Source organism: Homarus americanus, unplaced genomic scaffold (assembly GCF_018991925.1).
Source record: "Homarus americanus isolate GMGI-L3 unplaced genomic scaffold, GMGI_Hamer_2.0 scaffold24260, whole genome shotgun sequence".
NCBI lineage: Eukaryota > Metazoa > Arthropoda > Malacostraca > Decapoda > Nephropidae > Homarus > Homarus americanus.
The window spans coordinates 7412-26938 of record NW_024721079.1 but is presented as its reverse complement, the minus strand read 5'-3'; the positions used below and the strand labels follow the sequence as shown (position 1 = coordinate 26938).

General features: G+C 38.3%; 1 protein-coding gene across 2 annotated transcripts; it reads right to left on the bottom strand.

The window, feature by feature from the left end:
* Positions 1–18: 18 nt before the first annotated feature.
* LOC121861375 lies at positions 19–19043 on the bottom strand. 2 transcript variants are annotated; one of them, XM_042359024.1, is made up of 7 exons: positions 18921–19043; positions 16355–16421; positions 14347–14498; positions 13090–13288; positions 9719–10430; positions 9288–9486; positions 19–2201 (listed from the first exon to the last, which is right to left on the bottom strand). In XM_042359024.1, the coding sequence occupies exons 2-6, from the start codon at positions 16395–16397 to the stop codon at positions 9291–9293; spliced, it is 1302 nt and encodes a 433-aa protein (XP_042214958.1). In that variant the 5' UTR covers positions 16398–16421; positions 18921–19043; the 3' UTR covers positions 19–2201; positions 9288–9290. The 2 variants fall into 2 exon arrangements, with proteins under 2 accessions (XP_042214958.1, XP_042214959.1); XM_042359025.1 differs by lacking the exon at positions 19–2201 and having other exon boundaries at positions 9370–9493.
* Positions 19044–19527: the final 484 nt, after the last annotated feature.

The window sequence follows — 19527 nt, the reverse complement described above, 5'->3', positions numbered from 1 at the left end:
ACCAACAGTTATTTTAGATTGTCATTCGATATGTGTTCTGTCATTCGGTTATGAAATTTGTCAATTAGTTATGTAACAATGTCTCAACGGATATGTGAAAAGGTGTATTATTTAATAAAATTCAAGCATTGTATTGCACACTGGATTCTCTAGAACAAATTCTTCATTATTTTTCAGTTTAATGCCTGACATCCCCTAGTGTCATTTGCAACAAGATGACAAGATGAACAAATATTTGCAGGTAAATTAATTTCATCAATTACAGAAACATTGAAATATGTTCAAGAAATTATGAAATAATTCAATCTAGAATGACTGTAATTTTGTAGATCAACACATGAGTACAGTACAGTACAGTACGGTACAGTGCATCTTTCAAAATGTGAGCTCCCATCTCTCCTTCAGCAGTTTATTATAACTTTTTTTTAAGACTTTGTACACTTATTTCCTCTTTTTGTTTTCATTACTGTACTGAGGAGCAGAGGAAAAACACTAGTGCCTTATCACCCCCCCTCTCCTTGCCTGCACCTCACAAATATAACAGGCATCTTCACAACAGTTTTAATATCTTTGAACTGCTTCCCATCAATCATATTATCTACTGTATATATATTTTACATTTCATTAATATTTTAGCTTGATGTTTTTGGTCAATATTACATGACAAAGCAGCAGCATCAAGTTACACAAATAAATGTGTTTTTGTTTCACCAGTAGTGTGACCAACCTTGCACACACAACTAACTAAAGCTCAGGTAAAAATTTTCATAGTGAGAGGTCAATGGCTTGTATAGCTAGAGAGTTTGTCTGGAATATTGTTCACTTAAACAGAGAACCAATTTAACTGTGTACAGTACTGTACTGTTAAACATAAACTCGACAACTTTGTGTGACTGTATACATTTTTCACAAATGTAGAGAACTAGTTTAACTGAGAGTACACTAACTCCACAACTCTGTGTGACTATGCTACTGTACATTGTTCATATGCAAAATCAGGTATAAGACTGCATTACTACTGTAGAGGTACAGTAGACTGTATTACAGGGGTATATAATTTAACCAGAGATTTTAAGATTAAAAGGTTTTAGTATATAAGTCAGTTTTGTTGTACTATTTTGTTCGTTTATCACTTAATCAGATAGTTTAGCATTACAACTCAATAAATAATGAAGAAAAAATTTACATATTATTACCCGTAAATAGTAAATGAAAAAATAAATTCAAGAAAAAATCTATGTATTTTGGTCGGCCAGTCAATGGGTGAGATTTGGACTCCCTGTGAAAGGGTAAAATGGAAAAAGAATGATAAGTCAGTGAAGGGGTTAAGAAGGGAGGTGACGTAAGTGGTTACCAGGTACTTGATGCAACAGTTTTTCACACCCTGACAAAGCTTGTATTCTCATAGGTCAGCTTTTAAAGATTTGTCCTAACCACTCTGAACTTTGAACAATATAAAATTAGAAAAAAACAAAAACAGAAAACATATAATATTGCAAAGTCTTTGGGACATAACCATCATGAATTTAAACTGAGTATTCACAAGAAAGTAGTGTGGTGTTGGGTATGGTAACACTGCATGGCAACACCCAGAAACACATGCAATCATGAGTTCTGTGTAAAGGTACAAATGTTGTTTATGAGAAAACTAATTTTTTTTTAAAGACATGACATGTTTTGAGTTGTTGGACTTTACAATGTCATGTTATTTACAATGAACTGTACACAGATTCCCCAATTAAATTGATGATTTATATAATATGAAAATAACAAAAACAATAATATCCAATTAAAGTAAACTGATACAATTAACCTGATCCTGTCTCATGGCTAAGTGTGCAGAACAAACACTCACTGTACTTTTCTTTCTGACCCTTGTGCTGTTTGTACTGTATGAACCTAATGTTGCTTTTGTGTTTTGTTCGAAGCACTTAAACTGTCAAATTAGTGAGCCTCATTCACTTGGTCTTACATACCTTCTATAAAAGACACCATTCAAATTTCAAAATAAGCTTAATATGATTGTTAATATACATGGCTTAATTTTCCACTTCTGCATCAATGTGAAAGATGAGAAAAAGCTTTAAATACTAATAATTGGTGGAAGGAAGAAGACTATTAGGTAGCACAACAGTTGACTTCAGTCACTTGTGGAAGCAAACCAGTCTTTGTAAGCTTCATTTGACAACAATCATGATGACCTGAAACAAAAGAAACACAAATTAAAATACATGAACATCAAACACAGAATCTAGACAAACAATCATCACACCTTGGCTGCCCTGTTCTTTCAATAAACCATTAATTATTTCTCTTATTATTATTTACATTCTCTTACTGTCCAATGTTCACCATTACTGTTCATGTATACAATTTTTTCTCAATTCTTGTGTACAATAAACCTAAAAAACAATCCTTTATATTTTCTTTTACAAGTTGTAAATCATTTTAAGATGCAGTAATATCTCCATTAGCCGGAATCCCTCAAACCCGGAACTCTCCGAGAGCCAGAAATGAAATTTTCTTGGAAAATCTTTCCCAAAACCGGAATTTGGAGAAAATTTCCCAATCCCCAGAAATTCGGGGATGGAGGAGTTTTTTCCGGGTTTGACAGATGAAAATCAGGCGCATTTTCCAGAAATTTCAATAAATTTTTTTTAGTTACAGTAAGCTCGGGATATACAGCTCCTCCCTGACTGACGACCTATACTCGACTTACGTCCACCGCGCACTTACGACCTGCCTCAGTCATACCAAAATTTGGTCAAATTACGTATTTTCGAGTCCCAAAGTCAGTACACAGACAAAATTGTCATCTGTAATTCACTTTAAAATGGCTGGCAAGCTTAAAAGTGAATGTTTTGTGGTGCTGAGAAGAAAAAGAGACACCCATTTTAAATTTTCTATGTATTATTTAAGCATTTCCGACTTACGACCTGGATATCGGTCCCTAACCCGTGTCGTAAGTCGGGGAGTAGCCGTATAGCGATTTTTTTATATCACGACTACCAAAATTATCGACATTTTCCAATATATAGCGATAAATCAATTTATTTCGCGAGGAAAATCAGGCAGGAAATATTTCAAATTTACATCACGGCAACAAATGTGTTATTTGCTCACCAGAGGCGCCACCGTGGCTGTTCACTTACACACGCGTGACGTAGAGGAGGCTGGCTGTGAGTCACGAGTCAGCAGACGACTCTGCTGCAGATTCCGATTTCTAAGGTGAGTGTACCGTAAATGGGTTGCTAGTGACGTGAAAAGTGAAGTGAAGAGAATGGAAAGTTTAATGAAAAAGATTAAATATTGTAGCTAATATTTTTGGTTTGTTTGTTTTTGTAGGTGTGGGATTGTTAAGTGATGGTGGCAGTGTGGCGTCTGCTGCCGAATCTGGTGTTCCCGGGATGGAGCGTCAGCTGCCGAGTCTGGTGTTCCTTGTTATTAATATTGAAACAGTCTGTTGTTCTTGAGTCTAGTATTCATTGGTGCTTTAGTTATTTAGAAAATAAACTCATTAAGTCAAGTTTAGTCACTTTTAATGACCTCCAGAACCTAACCCTATTTTCCCCATTGATTACATGTAATTATATATCGCGATTTAGTATGTGGCGAACATCCTTGGACCCTATCTCGCAACATATCCCAACCCTACTGTACCCAGAAAATTCCAGGGATGGGGGATATTTTTCCAAGTTCGAGAGATGATGTAATGGAATTTCAGGAACTTCCAAGAACATTTTTCCGTTACCCGGAAAATAACGGGGATGCAGGTTTTTCGGCTTTGAAAGTCATCTCGTTACCTGGAAATCTCTCATTCCTGGAAGTGCTCTGCACCAACTGTTCCGACTAATTGAGATATCACTACAGTACAGTGGGGTATGCTATATGACGGATCCTACTACGAATATTCCTATAACGAACGGTTTTACCTATAAAATTGAGAATGCTATAATGAACGAAACTCCTACAACGAACATTATTTAAAATTTTTTTTTTTTCTTTTTGTTTTTACTAATTTATTGTTTTTTTATTACAAGTATTAATGATATTCTTTATTTCAGGGTTTAGATGCATATTTATGCACTTTTTTACAATTTTTACAATTTTATATTATATTTTTCAGTGTTAAGTGGTTGTATTTGGGGGCCTGGAACGGATTAATCCTATAACGAACGAATGCTATAACGAACAAGGTTCTAGAACCAATTAGATTCGTTATAGCATACCCCACTACATATCAAATAGCCCCTTCTCTGACATGCAGGAATTCCTCTGTAAATGTTTCTATAATTCATGTTTATTTTGATACTTAAAGATGTGGAGGGAGATGGTCCAAAGCCTTCATGTGCCACCATGTTTATGTGTCATTAAAAGAACCTCACCTACACACTCGGGAGAAAAAAAGGCGTTTTAAGATGCATGGAATAGCTAAGCAGTTGCTTTCCCTAAGTGTCATTAAAAAATACGACATTGTACCGTGTTTTGAAAATAACTGTTGTACAAAAGTCTTCAGAAAACAATCAAATTAGGCAGAACTGTTATTTGGACACAATACGGAAATAAATAGTGAAGAAAATATATAGAAAATTATGGAAAGAAAGACAAAAAAGGAAAAAAGTCAGTCAACAATAAATAAGAATAACACCCAAAATCAGGCCCGTTGTAAAGGACTCCGAAAGCCCAAGAACTCTCGCAGCTGTGTTCACATGTAATCTGACGAATTTCAAGTTCATTTAAATCTTAATTTTTGCACTTACAGAATTGTAATAAACTTGTTCACCCTTATTTCAAGTAACTTATGAGTATTAATATTAAAGTTTAAATCATATTTGAGTAATTTTCAAATTTGTTACACCAAAGTCACCAACGGTTAATGAAATTGGACAACACCCACGTAAAAAGGGTGCAGCTTAAACAGGTATCAACTAGAAGCAATCCTTTTCAATTCTTTCATGCCTTACACTTTGTTTTAGGTCCTATCCAATATACTACAATATATATAATTATTTTTATTATTATATCACAGTTTTTTATTGCCTTACATGCCCCCCAACTCTTCAATATTAACAAAAATATTCTCCATAAGCGGCCATGATCTGCCTAATTTCAACGAGAGAAATCGCTGATTGGTTGATATCTATTTGGGTGCTGCTGCCCGCTGCAAATGCTAACGCCTGATCGAGACGTTTACTTTCCCTCTGAAAGTACACCTAGACCCCGACTTACGACTACGTGGACTTACGACCGGTCGGGACTTACGACCGTCGGGACTTACGACCGCCTCAGATATAGATAAAAAAAAAATTTAAATGACACCGCATTTTCTATACCGAAACGTTTCCAGTTAATGTAGTCTCCATGTATAATTAGAAAATTATGGGGCCCATATTGCATTCAGCTGACTACATTAAGGTTAAGTGCTCCAGTCACATATCCATTCCTTATTATTTATTACTTTCACTGCTGTATCAATTCATCATTATTCATTACTTTTACTGTACTGTATTTCATTGTAGATTTTTATTAAAAAATTTTTTTTTATCTATGTCGGACTTACGACCATGTCGGACTTACGACCTGGATTTGGGTCCCTAAGCCCGTCGTAAGTCGGGGTCTAGGTGTATTGAGCGCAGAAGTCAGCAGCAGCGTCTGCGCCGAACAGAATAGCTAACGAGTTAGCTATTCCGTGCATCTGAAACGCCTTTAGTTACAGGTATCCCTCTTTAAGTGATAGTGATTTGACACTCTTTCTTGCTATCAAAGAAAGAAGGTTAATTAAGTTGTATACCCTGTGTGTGTGTGTGTGTGTGTAATAATGATAAAATAATAATAATAATAAACGGTTTATTAATAGAGTAGCAGCCGGTGGCTAAAAATATACACTTACATTTGATTTAGACATAATAATATAATATGCATTGAATACATTTACAGGGCTGTACAGTACATAAATCAGGAAATCAGGAATTGTTTATTATTTTAACAATAGATGGGATGGTGCCATACAACCTCTTATGGTCACTGCATGGAATGTCAAGACCCTTCTGGATACTAGCACAAATGCACATCCTGAAAGAAGAACTGCCCTTATGGCAAAAGAGCTGGCTAGGTATAACATCGATGTAGCAGCCATCAGTGAGTCCCGGCTCCCAAATGAGGGCCAACTCACAGAACAGGTCTGGCTACACCTTCTTCCGGAAGGGTAAGCCTGATGCAGGAAGAAACTGCATTTATGGAGTTGGCTTTGCCATCCACCAACGCATCCTACACAAGCTAACTGAAATGCCAATTGGGATCAACGGCGCCATGAGGCTTCGAGTCCCACTGAATCACTCACGTCATGCCTTCATCAGTGCATACGCCCCAACACTGGAAGCAAAGGATGACATCAAGGAGGCCTTTTACGCCGACCTCGAAAGCGTGCTAACCTCTATCCCCAAAGAAGACAAGGTTGTGCTCCTTGGCGACTTCTATGTCAGAGTTGGCAGAGATGCTAACATTTGTCAGGGAACCATTAGGAGAAATGGACTAGTCAAGTGTAATCCCAATGGCATACTCCTCCTCAGCAAGTGTGCTGCTCACAACCTCACTATCACCAATACCTTATTTAGGCAGGCTGACAAGTTCAAGGGTTCGTGGCAACACCCATAATCCAAACACTGGCATCTCATTGACTACATCATTGTCAGAGAAAGAGATCGCTGAGATGTCTTCATCACCCGTGCCATGTGTGGCTCAGACCACTGTGACACCGATCATTGACTTGTCAGATCCAAGCTCTCACTTCACGCTGCCCCAGCGGCGAAGGTAGCAAGCCTCCAGAAGAGGTTTTAATACTAAGCGTCTGGAGGAGATCCTTGGGAGTTCCTGTGCGCCCTCTTGAACTGACGGAGGGCCCCAGTTCACAAGCCGGGACTTTGCTGTGTTCCTTGACCGATGGGGAGTCCGGCATTGTTGTCGTCGCCCCATTACCCGCAGTCCAAGCGGCCGCTGAGGCTGCTGTCAAATCCCTGAAGCACCTCATCCTAGGTGGCCCTTTCTGGGAATATTGACTCACCGGGCCTTCGACGAGTCTTCTTGAACTCCACAACACACCCAATTACGGACGCCCCTGCCCAGGTCTTGTATGGACGCCCACCCTCCGTTCATGTGTTCCTGCTCACCCTCAGTCCTTCTCCAAAGAGTGGCAAGCCAAGACAGAAGTTGTGATCGCCGAGCCGTAAACGTGTTCAAGGCGTCATCGCCCTTCTAGCGACCACGCCCGTTCTCTCCCAGGTTGAGTGTCGGCACCAAGTCCGTGTTCAGAACCCGACCTCCCTCGTTGGGACAAAGTGGGTGCAGTCATGGGTCTCGGTGAGTCCGCGGGACTACCAGGTGCGATTACCCAGCAGTGGGTGTATGGTGGAGGAACGCCGTTTTCTCTGCCCGTATGCGCCTTCTGTTGACCCGCCACCAGTGTTGAGTCCTATACCTCCCCAGTGATCAAGTCCTCGGCGTCAGAATGGATCAAAAGAAAAAGGTCCGCTCAAGACTTTGCTATGATGGTATGGGGGAGGGGGGTTATGTATATTATGTATGCTGTATGTATATTATGTATGCTGTATGTATATTATGTATGTGCTCCATTTATATACATTATTTATTCAGCCTAGCATGGCGTGTGGCAATGTATTTACCATGTCCCACATGCTTAATTAATGTGCCTGGCGACATATGGAAGCTGCTAATGTATCACTTGCCACATGTCGCCTGAAAGGCTAGTTGACCCCCCGGACAGATCAGGGAGAGCCACCTCGCTTGTGTAACTCTGTTTGTCCAGTAAATAGAACCTACGAAAACTCTACAGGTGTTTGTGTTCGCTCCTGTAGATAGAACTTGGTACCCAGAACATATACAGATAAAGTTCTTATAATATCCGAGCAGGATAGGACTCGTAGCAACGGATTTAAGTTGGATAAGTTTAGGTTTAGGAGGGAGATAAGAAGGAACTGGTTCATAAATAGGGTGGTGGACAAGTGGAACAAGCTTAGCAACTTTGTAGTAAGTGCTGGAACACTGGAAAGTTTTAAAAGGAGGCTGGACAGATTCATGGATGATAGAGAGTGGTAGTAACTCTCGACAGGAACTGCCATGCACAGGCCAACCGGCCTATTGCAGACTCCTTATTTTCTTATGTAACTTCATTAAGTAACAACTGTGGCCAACATTAAGTAATAACTTTGATCAACATTAAGTAATAACTGTGGCCAACATTAAGTAATAACTGTGTAACATTAAGTAATAACTGTGGCCAACATTAAGTAATAACTGTGGCCAATATTAAGTAATAACTGTGGCCAACATTAAGTAATAACTTTGACCAACATTAAGTAATAACTTTGACCAACATTAAGTAATAACTGTGGCCAACATTAAGTAATAACTGTGGCCAACATTAAGTAATAACTGTGGCCAACATTAAGTAATAACTGTGGCCAATATTATGTAATAACTTTGACCAACATTAAGTAATAACTGTGGCCAACATTAAGTAATAACTGTGGCCAATATAAGTAATAACTGTGGCCAACATTAAATAACTGTGGCCAACATTAAGTAATAACTGTGGCAATATTAAGTAATAAATGTAGCCACATTAAATAATAACTGTGGAATATTAATAATAACTGTGGCCAACATTAAGTAATAACTGTGGCAACATTAAGTAATAACTGTAGGAATATTAAGTAATAACCATAGCCAACATTAAGTATACTTTGACCAACATTAAGTAATAATTGGCCAACATTAGTAATAACTGTGGCCAACATTAAGTAATAACTGTGTAACATTAAGTAATAACTGTAGCCAACATTAAGTAATAACTGTGGTAATATTAAGTAATAACTTTGACCAACATTAAGTAATAACTGTGGCAACATTAAGTAATAACTGTGGCCAATATTAAGTAATAACCATGGCCAACATTAAGTAATAACTGTGGCCAACATTAAGTAATAACTGTGGCCAATATTAAGTAATAACTTTGACCAACATTAAGTAACAACTTTGACCAATATTAAGTAATAACTGTGGCCAACATTAAGTAATAACTGTGGCCAACATTATTAATATAACTGTGGCCAACATTAAGTAATAACTGTGGGCCAACATTAAGTAATAACTGTGGCCAACATTAAGTAATAACTTTGACCAATATTAAGTAATAAATGTGGCCAACATTAGGTAATAACTGTGGCCAACATTAAGTAATAATTGTGGCCAACATTAACTATTGACTTAACAGTTCACCGCATCTCAGACGTTGTGTCCATGGAGGTAGAATCTTCAGAAGATGAGGAAAATGTCCGTGTAGGAACATCAGATGAGGTTGAGGAGTCAGAAATGTCCATGCTGAGACACAGCTGAAATTCTTCCAAGGTGGAGGTCCGTTCACCATCTCTCTGTAGTAGTGACGAACGCTTCTCTCGGGGGGGACGCATTCTAAATACAGTATATAAAACACTACTATGAATTTAAATCATACATAATATGAAAAAAGATATTACCAACTCAGCAAGGAAAAGTCTCCTCTGACAAACATTAAAAAATTCAATACTGTTCACTAAAACCTCCATAATATGTAGTGTCACAAATTGACTGTTTTTCCTTATACTGTACTGTACAATACTGTATAACTAAGCATACACTAAAGCTACAACAAATGATCACTCACCTAATAGGAGACACTGACGGCTGTTGAACTGTGTTGTTGTTCCTGCTGGCACCATGTTTGTGTGAAGCACAAAGGTTGCAGCTAGAATCTTCACCACACACACACTCTTGTGTAGTTGCTGCAGTGGCTGAACATCCAGCAGCATCATTACTAACAGCAGGAACAAATTCCCCCACAGCCCTTAAATCAGTGCCACGGTTGAGATCATTCAGAGGCTGCGATGATGTATAGCAAGGAGGAGGACCGTCCATGTCTGGGTTACCATCCTCATACATTTCGTCGGATCTGAGCGTAACTCCCGTTCCCTTAGCACCCTCTGGGGTGATGTTATGAGGTGAAAGTGATGGTGAACTGGGCCTCCTGTAGCCCCCACCAATGGCACCAATCAATGCTATGCTCCCTCTGTTGTTATCTGAGGACTCCCCGGAAGGTCCAAGCTGTACCATAAATGGACCCAGAGAGTTGCTGGCCTCTGATAATCTGTATGAACTACCCACCACTTCACTGTAAGGTGGTGGAGCATCTTCATGAGGGAAGTAGAAGGAGGGAGGCTTCCACATAGAATAAGGAGGTGTATGACCATCTAGGAAAAAATCAACATGGTCATTGCCATTGCAGTATGCAGCATTGTGACAGCAAGCATTGCTCTGGCAAGAGTCTGGGTGAAGTCCTCCTGGAGAGTCCAGCTGATCCTCATAGTACTGCTGCTGAGCTGTAAGACTTTGTTACAATGAAGAATAAAAATCACACACAATTAAATAACTGATTATCTATTAAATCAGGTAATTTTTTAACTTAAAATTATAATCAAGTTGCATTCAAAAATCATTTAAGTTATGCAATAAATTTTCTTATTACACACACAGCATATAAAACATGGGAGTTTAAAAGTTACTGCAGACAGCTTCAAAACTCTACTATAAGCACACCTATTTCAACTATGTCTCTATCTAGGTCATCATTTATCATAAATAAACTTTGGATAACTCTTCCTCCCTCTGTTCAGTTACATTACAAATTCTGGCAAGGGAAATGAAGATAGAGTAAATTTTGACAAGTTATATTCTACATACTGTACACATGATGCATCTGTGAGTCACTGAACAGCATACAGTATAGTGTGTCAAAGTTCTGTGTTGTTATTCAATGAAATGGAGGGGGCACAAGAGCGTGTCATGATGTAAAGGAGTGTGTCTGGAATCTTAAGAAAGTAAAGGTACAAAACCAACTTAAAATAATAATATTTATGAATAAATTAATATTAATTAATCAACACATACACAAAATTACACTGAACATGGAAAGGAAAGGAGGGCTGCCAGTTAGACAAAGATGAGGGTAAGCATGTAATTGCCGACAAGAATAAAACTAAATGTATATTTGAAATTAAAGACATCCAAAACCTGGTAAGACATGAGAAATGTGAAAAACCTAAAAAATACCCACAAGACGTTTTAAACTTTCTTCATGAGAACATAAAAACTTAAAAGCTATGAAGAATCAAAATGTTGACTCCTTCCCTCCTCCACACCCAACAGCATGCCCCAGTTCCCTCCAGTAAACATAGACATTTAGTTCTATAGCTCACGATCAGAAATTGTTTCTTTCTGAGAATGCAAAAAAAAAATGGTGTTTATTTTACGATACTATATCAAGTTACAAGCTGCACCATATCCTACTGCTTGGTGAAGGTCAAAGTATATCCATTATATGTACAGTCAACCTAGCTTTTCACGATCCCACTTCTGGCGTTTCCACGTTCTGCGGTACCCTGCGAAACCGGAATACTCACTTTCAGCGGTGTGTGTACCCTGCACTGCAGCGGGAGGCGGTATGAGAGGTCTTCTAAAAGGTCGCCCGATCATCAAAACATTACGAGTTCTTCACCGCCACCCACCACAGCCGGCCCAAGTCAGTGATAGTGATAATGATAGTGAGGATATGGACTTATATGGACTTTGAGGGTTTGACAAAGAGGCCTGCAAGCCTCTGTGGTGGATAGTGATACAATTGATACAAGTGATACAGGTGAGGGCCAATAATCTGCCCTCTGCCTCGGAACCAACCCCCATCGTGTGCCCAGCCATCTTTTCTACTAATGTAAGTGTTAAAAACCTAATATTATTGATATTTCTCTTAATTATTCATTGTGTGTGCATACCATCATAAAATTAAGAAGTTATTTTTACTACAACGTAGGTATTGTGTCTGAAAAAGTGGAGTTTGGGGGTCGGCCCGGTCTCTATTTCAATTAATCCCATATGTTATGTTGTTCACTTTACGCGGGCGCGTGGGTTGAATTAACCGCGTAAAGGTGAGGGGATCACTGTACTGATAGAAATGGCTTACACCCATAAGTGAGTATTTTTACATTGCAATCTATATCTAAGGTAACAGTAACCTACATAAGTTAGCCATTAGTTTTAACTGCTGATAATGTGTCTGACTGGTGTTCCCAAGTAAAAGGGATTGAAATGTGAATGGGGTATTGTATAACATGATTGTTAACATGAACACTATAATGTATTTTATATTAATTTTGTATTTGCGATCGTAACACTGGACCCGTCACTATAGCCACATCCCCCTAGCCCTCTTCCTACCATTCCAGTGGCTGTCAGCTATACAGTATTATGGTTATCTTTCAACTCGTAATTTCAGGTAGATACAGTATATATATTTTTTTACATGCACACAATATTACATACAGAATAAGCAAAAAAAAAATAAAATAAAAAACAATTATTATCATAAGTGAAAAAAAACATAAAGGAATAACTTTCTTTGTGTGTTAAGAGTTCACACTGAACAGGGATGGGGGAGTGAGGGATCTCAGCTGTTCTTAGTTGCTCCTCTGTGTAGTAGCAATACATAATTTATTTATTTATTGGTATTATTTTTATTTATTCCTTACATTTATTGGTACATATTATTTTATCTTATTTCTCATAGGATTTAGTAACGGAAATTCAGTTTCAGAGATGGTAACACTGTTGATAGCGTCAGATGTTGTGGTGGTAGTCACGGCCAAGACTCATTAGTGTTGTCTTGTTACAAATTATGTCTAAGATTATACCCAGTATTTCTCAAAAGCTAGTGTTGAATTATAGGATGATTTAATAATAAGCAGAAGGGAATAGGTTACAATCCTTTGTTATTCTGTGTTGTTGTACTGAGGACTGGGCTGGCAGCCACCGATACGCTCCACATAAAAAACAAGGACCTGCAAGATGCCAAAATATTTTTTTAATTTAATTGTTTTTTCAAAGATTCATGTTGTTACTCAGGTGTCCGGGACTCGGGGTATTTAATGTACTGTATAAGGAAAAAAAATGATGTTTAAATCTAACCCTTAAAACATTGATACAAACCTCTGATTCGACGCTGTCTCAACCTGTGTGAGAACAACAAGAGAGCGAGAGACAGTATGGCCGTGACAGCAGAGGCTACATAGCGTAACCCCAAGTCTGTGGAAGGCATGTTTCCACTACCATCTGGCCTCTTGGGAAGTATGCCATCCAGGCAGATGAAATCACAGCATGATCTCCCTAACCGGAAGGAATTACAATCCTGTCAAATGAGAAAAATAACAAATTAGCATACACCGCCATCATCATCATTGTCAATGTTTTACAGCCATTTTCCACAAGTTAACTGTAATTACTTACTGACAGCTAACCATGGTGCACAGTTTTCTGCAACCTCTCTCATCAAGTCTTTATCCATATAGTAATTTCTTACAATCTCTTTCCTCCACATTCTTGACCAACCACTAGCTCTCTTCTCCTCCACATTCTTGACCAACCAATCACTCTCTTCCCCTCCACATTCTTGACCAAACACTATTTCTCTTCTCCACATTCTTGACCAACCAATCACTCTCTTCTCTTCCACATTCTTGACCAACCAATCACTCTCTTCTCCTCCACATTCTTGACCAACCAATCACTCTCTTCTCTTCCACATTCTTGACCAACCAATCACTCTCTTCTCCTCCACATTCTTGACCAACCAATCACTCTCTTCTCCTCCACATTCTTGACCAACCCCTAGCTCTCTTCCCCTCCACATTCTTGACCAACCACTAGCTCTCTTCTCCACATTCTTGACCAACTAATCACTCTCTTCTCCTCCACATTCTTGACCAACTAATCACTCTCTTCTCCTCCACATTCTTGGCCAACCCCTAGCTCTCTTCCCCTCCACATTCTTGACCAACCACTAGTTCTCTTCTCCACATTCTTGACCTACCCCTAGCTCTCTTCTCCACAATCTTGGAGATCAAGACACTTTTCTGAATGCAGGAAAGAGATCAGTATGTGTTGTCTAGACAAGATGTTAACATTCAAGAGTACTGACCACAGTAGCTATGTTAAAACTTACTACCTAACAGTGAACCTGAAAAGGTTCCACTACATACTGTAAACAGTTCCAATAATAAACACATGCAGTAATAATATAATATTTTTTTACATTTTCAAGGAAACTTATTACCATAGTTAAAATGAGCTTTTTATACCATAACCACTTTTAAATGAAAATCCCTATAAAGACCACCAACGTATAGAACCACTAATATAATGTACAGTACAGTACTTCACACTAGGATCCCTGCACTGTTTACATACCTGTGGTGGCTGACACAGAACAGCTCGACACACACGAGGTTTGCCTTCATCACACTTGCAGACAGTGCAGTAGTCGGGTCCGGGGACAAATGACTCCCCATTGGGCACAAGTTCTCCATCCAGGGCAAGGCATTCCCATGATGATTTAGCCCCTACAATAATAACACATAGGCTTTATGTACTGTACAATTCAGTATTATGTACAGTCACCCACAAAAGCTGTCACCTCTCTTCCTAAACCACGAACCCTGAGATACAGACTTGTGAATCCAAAGCCTGTGTGGACAGAATAATGCACCAGTGTCTACTGCTTCGGGTTGACGAGTCTGAATCTCAGAGTTTGTGGAACAGCAGGAGAGGTGACAGGACTTTTGTCTGTACATGATGGAGAAATAAAAATAAGTCATGCAAGTTTACTGAGGTCACCTGACAACCCCCTCTGCTAACATTAAATGCTGTACTGTACCATTTTGTGCAGTAAGTCACTCAATACTGTAAGTGTAAATCGAGTCAGAAAGAAAATCCTACTATGTTTACTTATCCCATAGAACATATGACATTCCCCGAGTTACAAACAGGTTAAGTTCCTGGTCCCAGTTCATAAGTCGAAACATTGTTAATTCCATTCAACAATAACATCCCATACATAACAAATAATGTAAATACTGCACCGTAAATAAAGTAATGTTAAACAATACAGCTCCTGCCCGACTTACGACCTACTCGACTTACAACCACCCGCACTAACGATCTGCCTCAATCGTACCAAAATTTTGTCAAATTCATGATTTTGAGTCCCAACGTCAGTACAGACAAAATTTTCGTTTAGTAACACTTTAAAATGGCTGGCAAGCTTAAAAGTGAGTTTTGTGGTGCTGAGAAGAAAAAGGGCACCCATTTTAGATTTTCTTTGTATTATTTAAGCATTTTCGACTTACGACCATTTCGACTTACGACTTGGATTTGGGTCCCTAACCTAGTCGTAAGTCAGGGAGGAGCTGTATAGAATAACGAAAGTACACTAATGTAAAGAATGGGATTAAAGTTACAAATTTTTATGAATATATTAGTCTCATTTGTAAGTGAGGGTATCTGTAAGTGCTGGTGTCTGTAAGTGCGGGTGTTTGCAAATGAGGGTGTTCATAACTCGGGGACTGCCTGTACTTGGGAGATATAAAAATCTCATTTCACCACCAACATGAGACTTATTTTCAGCATCAAGTCCCTGTTTATGACACGGGCTGCTGTGTTACTAGAAAAGGCTGACATAAGTAAAACTAGCATAAAGAAATACTGTAGCTACAGCTTTCTATAGTAAAAGGTACAGTAAAAGGGGGTTATGTTCCCAACCACAGCACATGTCCTCCTTTTGATAAATCTTTTATTGTGTTATGTAAGTACACTCTTAACTCTTACAGCACTGCCTTTTGAAGGCCGTTTCGTTTTAGCACTCTTTGTTCGGAATGTATTATATACAGTACAGTATATATTACAGGTATTCAAAAGCTGTGAACAGATTGGTACTACATTAATCAGCGTCTAATTACGGTCGCCAGTTTAAAATTCATTCCACCATTGTGAGCTTATTTCATTGTGTTAACTTTTTTTTCCACTTTTTTTTTTGTGAATACCTGGAACATGAAAACTTTTTACTTGTACTTTTATCCTCTTCACCAATGATCGGCTCATTAGCCGCTTGGGCGGTCGGTCACATCTCTGTTACGCATTGTTGGCAAATACTGGGCATGCACTGGCTCCTGAATGTATCTGAACCTGCTCCAGTGTTGGTCAAGTCTGGTCTTGAAAAAACTCACACTCGGTGCCATCACAACACTCTGACAGATTGTTTCAAGAGTTCACAATTTTCACTCTGAGAAAGTTTGCCCTCACAGTTTTCTGGACTTGTAGCTTCTTCAACCTTGAGCTGTGACCTCTTGTGGTGTGTGTGTGTGTGGTTAAGACATTGAGGGATTTTATTACAATTCAGTATAGTATTTGTTTTTCTCACCTGCTCCTTGGACAACAGCATATAGAAGCAGGATGTACAACATGATTCACACCACTGTCTTCAACATCTGTAAAATAACAAAATTATTCAATTAATCCCCAACCCTGTACCATGCAGGTGAGCACATAATATGTACAGCTCCTTTCAAAAGTTCGTTATACACTGGCAGTGGAGGGTGCATAGCCTGTTGCACCCTTCCTCGACGACAGATCACTAGGCCGAACATCCCACCACCACACAAGAGTGGAGCTGTCAACGGAACAGTTTGATTCGAATGAGCATGAATCAAAAAGAGATGGGAAGGACATTAATACGAACATCTGCCAATGTTACTGCTGATGGATGAAGATGTGTTAATATCCTGCTTATGAGAAGAAAACCATAGTGATAGAAATATCCATTTGAATATCAGAATGTACAATGGGGAAATTGTTTTCGGATGAACACTATAAAAAGTACCGTATTTGAACAGAATTTATGCTGTATATATCAAGAGTTTTCAATGTACAGTAACCCCTCGGTTAACTAAACTCAATCCGTTCCAGAAGGTCGTTCGTTAACCGAAACCATTGTTTTAATGGGTTTTTGGGTAATTGGTTCCAGCTCACCGAAAATTTCCTAAATTCAACAAAAATGATAGAAAAGTTCACTTACTTTGAGGTGTGTATGTAGAAGGCTCCTGGATGATGATGATGATGATGATGATGGGATTTAGAATGGGGGTGGAGGAGAAGGAAAAAAGAGGCATTGGGGTGGAAGAGAAGTCACCCATGGCTCATTTCACCCATAAAATTTTAGCTCTCTTGGTGTAATTCAAGATTATTTTCTTTAAATCAACACTGCACTGCATTATATATTGTCAATATGAAATATATTTCAAAATGACCAATAATTTGCTTGGAAACACAGAAAAAGCATTTAGTTGAAGAGAGTCTGAAGCAAGATGTTACCTCCAGTGAAAACAGAGAGAGACTAACGCATGTTTGCTGTGTTAAGAGGCTGGATGCCGCGCATCAAACTAGTCACTTTACCTTCAATTATGTTCAATAATTGTTAAAATGACTAAAAAATTGAATATTAAACTTTTAAAATTATTGAATAGTATAAACTTCTTGATATTTACTAAACTAGTAAGGAATTTAAGCCCTAGAACCGATTAATGTATTGGCGGACTGATACTAAAGCTGGTTGCCTGGTCAGTGCAAGCGAAAACATGTTGAGGTCTGTTCGTAAGAAATTCGTTAACCGAATTGAAGATCCTTATGGAAGGCAGTTTGTTAACCGAGGCGTTCGTTAAACGAGGGGTCACTGTATTCATTACTTGAAGTTTTCTGTATAATGCTGTACTCTCTCTTTAGAAATATATACTGTAGACTGTTCTTTTTAATAATTTACCACACATTTTCTGTATACTTCAAAGCCCTGCCCACTTTGAACAACCAATATTGTTGGTAATTGGGGAGGTTTTATCGGTTAGAATACTAAAAAAATATATATCAATTTGTGCCGGAAACTTAACAGAATAAGTATTTTTCTATATCTTTTTTCCCCAGCCCTTTCTCTCTATATAAATAGAAAAAAAATTCCATGCTCGACCTAAAATGAACCTTTACCTAGATAAGAAATTTGTGCTGTCATAAAAACTCATTACAATGTCTTAATCCCCAAGTATAGTACAACACATTCATGAGCTAATTATCATAAACTAAAGATGCATATGTACACTCACAAACTAAATTAACAAAAGGCTTTCCATATGAACTGACAGCATATTAAGACCCCTACCTCGCTACCTAAGCTATAATACATTAGTATTTTCAACCTAAGACAGGCAGCTTAGACTAGGTGGTTAGGGAAGTTGGTTAATTTAAATTATATAATAAATCAATCTCTGGTCAGCTAGTAATGGCCGCCACACAGAGGTGGGCGTAGTGTTCAGTCCCAAAATAACCATAAAAACAAAATAGCAAAAAGTAATTCCTAAAAACTTCAATTGTTTGAGATAAAGGAAACAAGTTTTCTTCTATGGACTTTTATCCTAAAGAGGTTCCTTGTAACAGGATGGTGTTGTAGACTATTACCCCAAGTTGTTTATACACTGAAAAAGGGCAATCGTAAAGAAATTTGAAATCATCTCAACAAGATATGACGTGTAGAAGATAATAGATAAATGACTGTCCCACTAGGTCACAGCCTCAAGTACAGCACAGACAAATGTTAATATAATTCACATGGAGAAGGAGTTGTGAACTTGGCAGACAGTATACTTTAAGTCCACATCAGACCAACAATGGCACTTGTTCACATCTTTCATACTTGCCAACAGTATGTACCACAGAATTGACCAGCTCATTTGTAAGCTAACAAGCGAACAGAATTGAAAAAAAATTATTAAAAAAAAAAGTAATCAACACCTAATTGACTTTTACAGTTACTCTCCCAACTTACTTTCTCTTAATTATGACCAGACACAAGTATTTGACTGTGACATTACGCCTACTTCACGTGTTACACTGTTGTATTACACAATTCAAGTTAGACTTCTTTTATGTCACAACTAACAAACCTTTAACTGATGAACTGATGCAGCAGCAGCTTCCTCACTAAATCTAAATGTCAACAACAATGGTCTGGTTGGGTGGGAGGTGGGTGAGCCTCCGCCATCTGTCGCCGCTCCTCACTACTGCTGTTGCTGAAAACGGGAAACTTAACTTAGGGACATACTGTGCTCTAATTTTACCTTATTTTTTTGTTATCTTATTTACCTAATGGCCACCCACTATAGGTGGCCATGCCGATGGAAGCAGGCCAGTTACCTGTGCAGTATCCCTCCATTGCAGACTTGAAGACTGTTCCACAGATCTACCAGCCACTGTGTGAAGAAGTGTTTCCTTATATTCTTTCTGCATGATAACTTGGAGAGCTGGTAGTTATGTCCACTCGTGTTGCTGGTGCTTGACATCACAAAGAAATGTACTTCACTTTTATTTTTATTTACAGTATTGACAAAAGATCCGTTTAACTCAGTGCTACAATATTAAAGTAAAATCCCCGAAAGGATTCAAAGGGTATAATAATAGTTAGACCTTAATGCTATCTTATATACTCAAGTCCATAATATTTCTGTATCACAGATATTTGTAGTGTATCAGTTGACATAACATTCAACACAT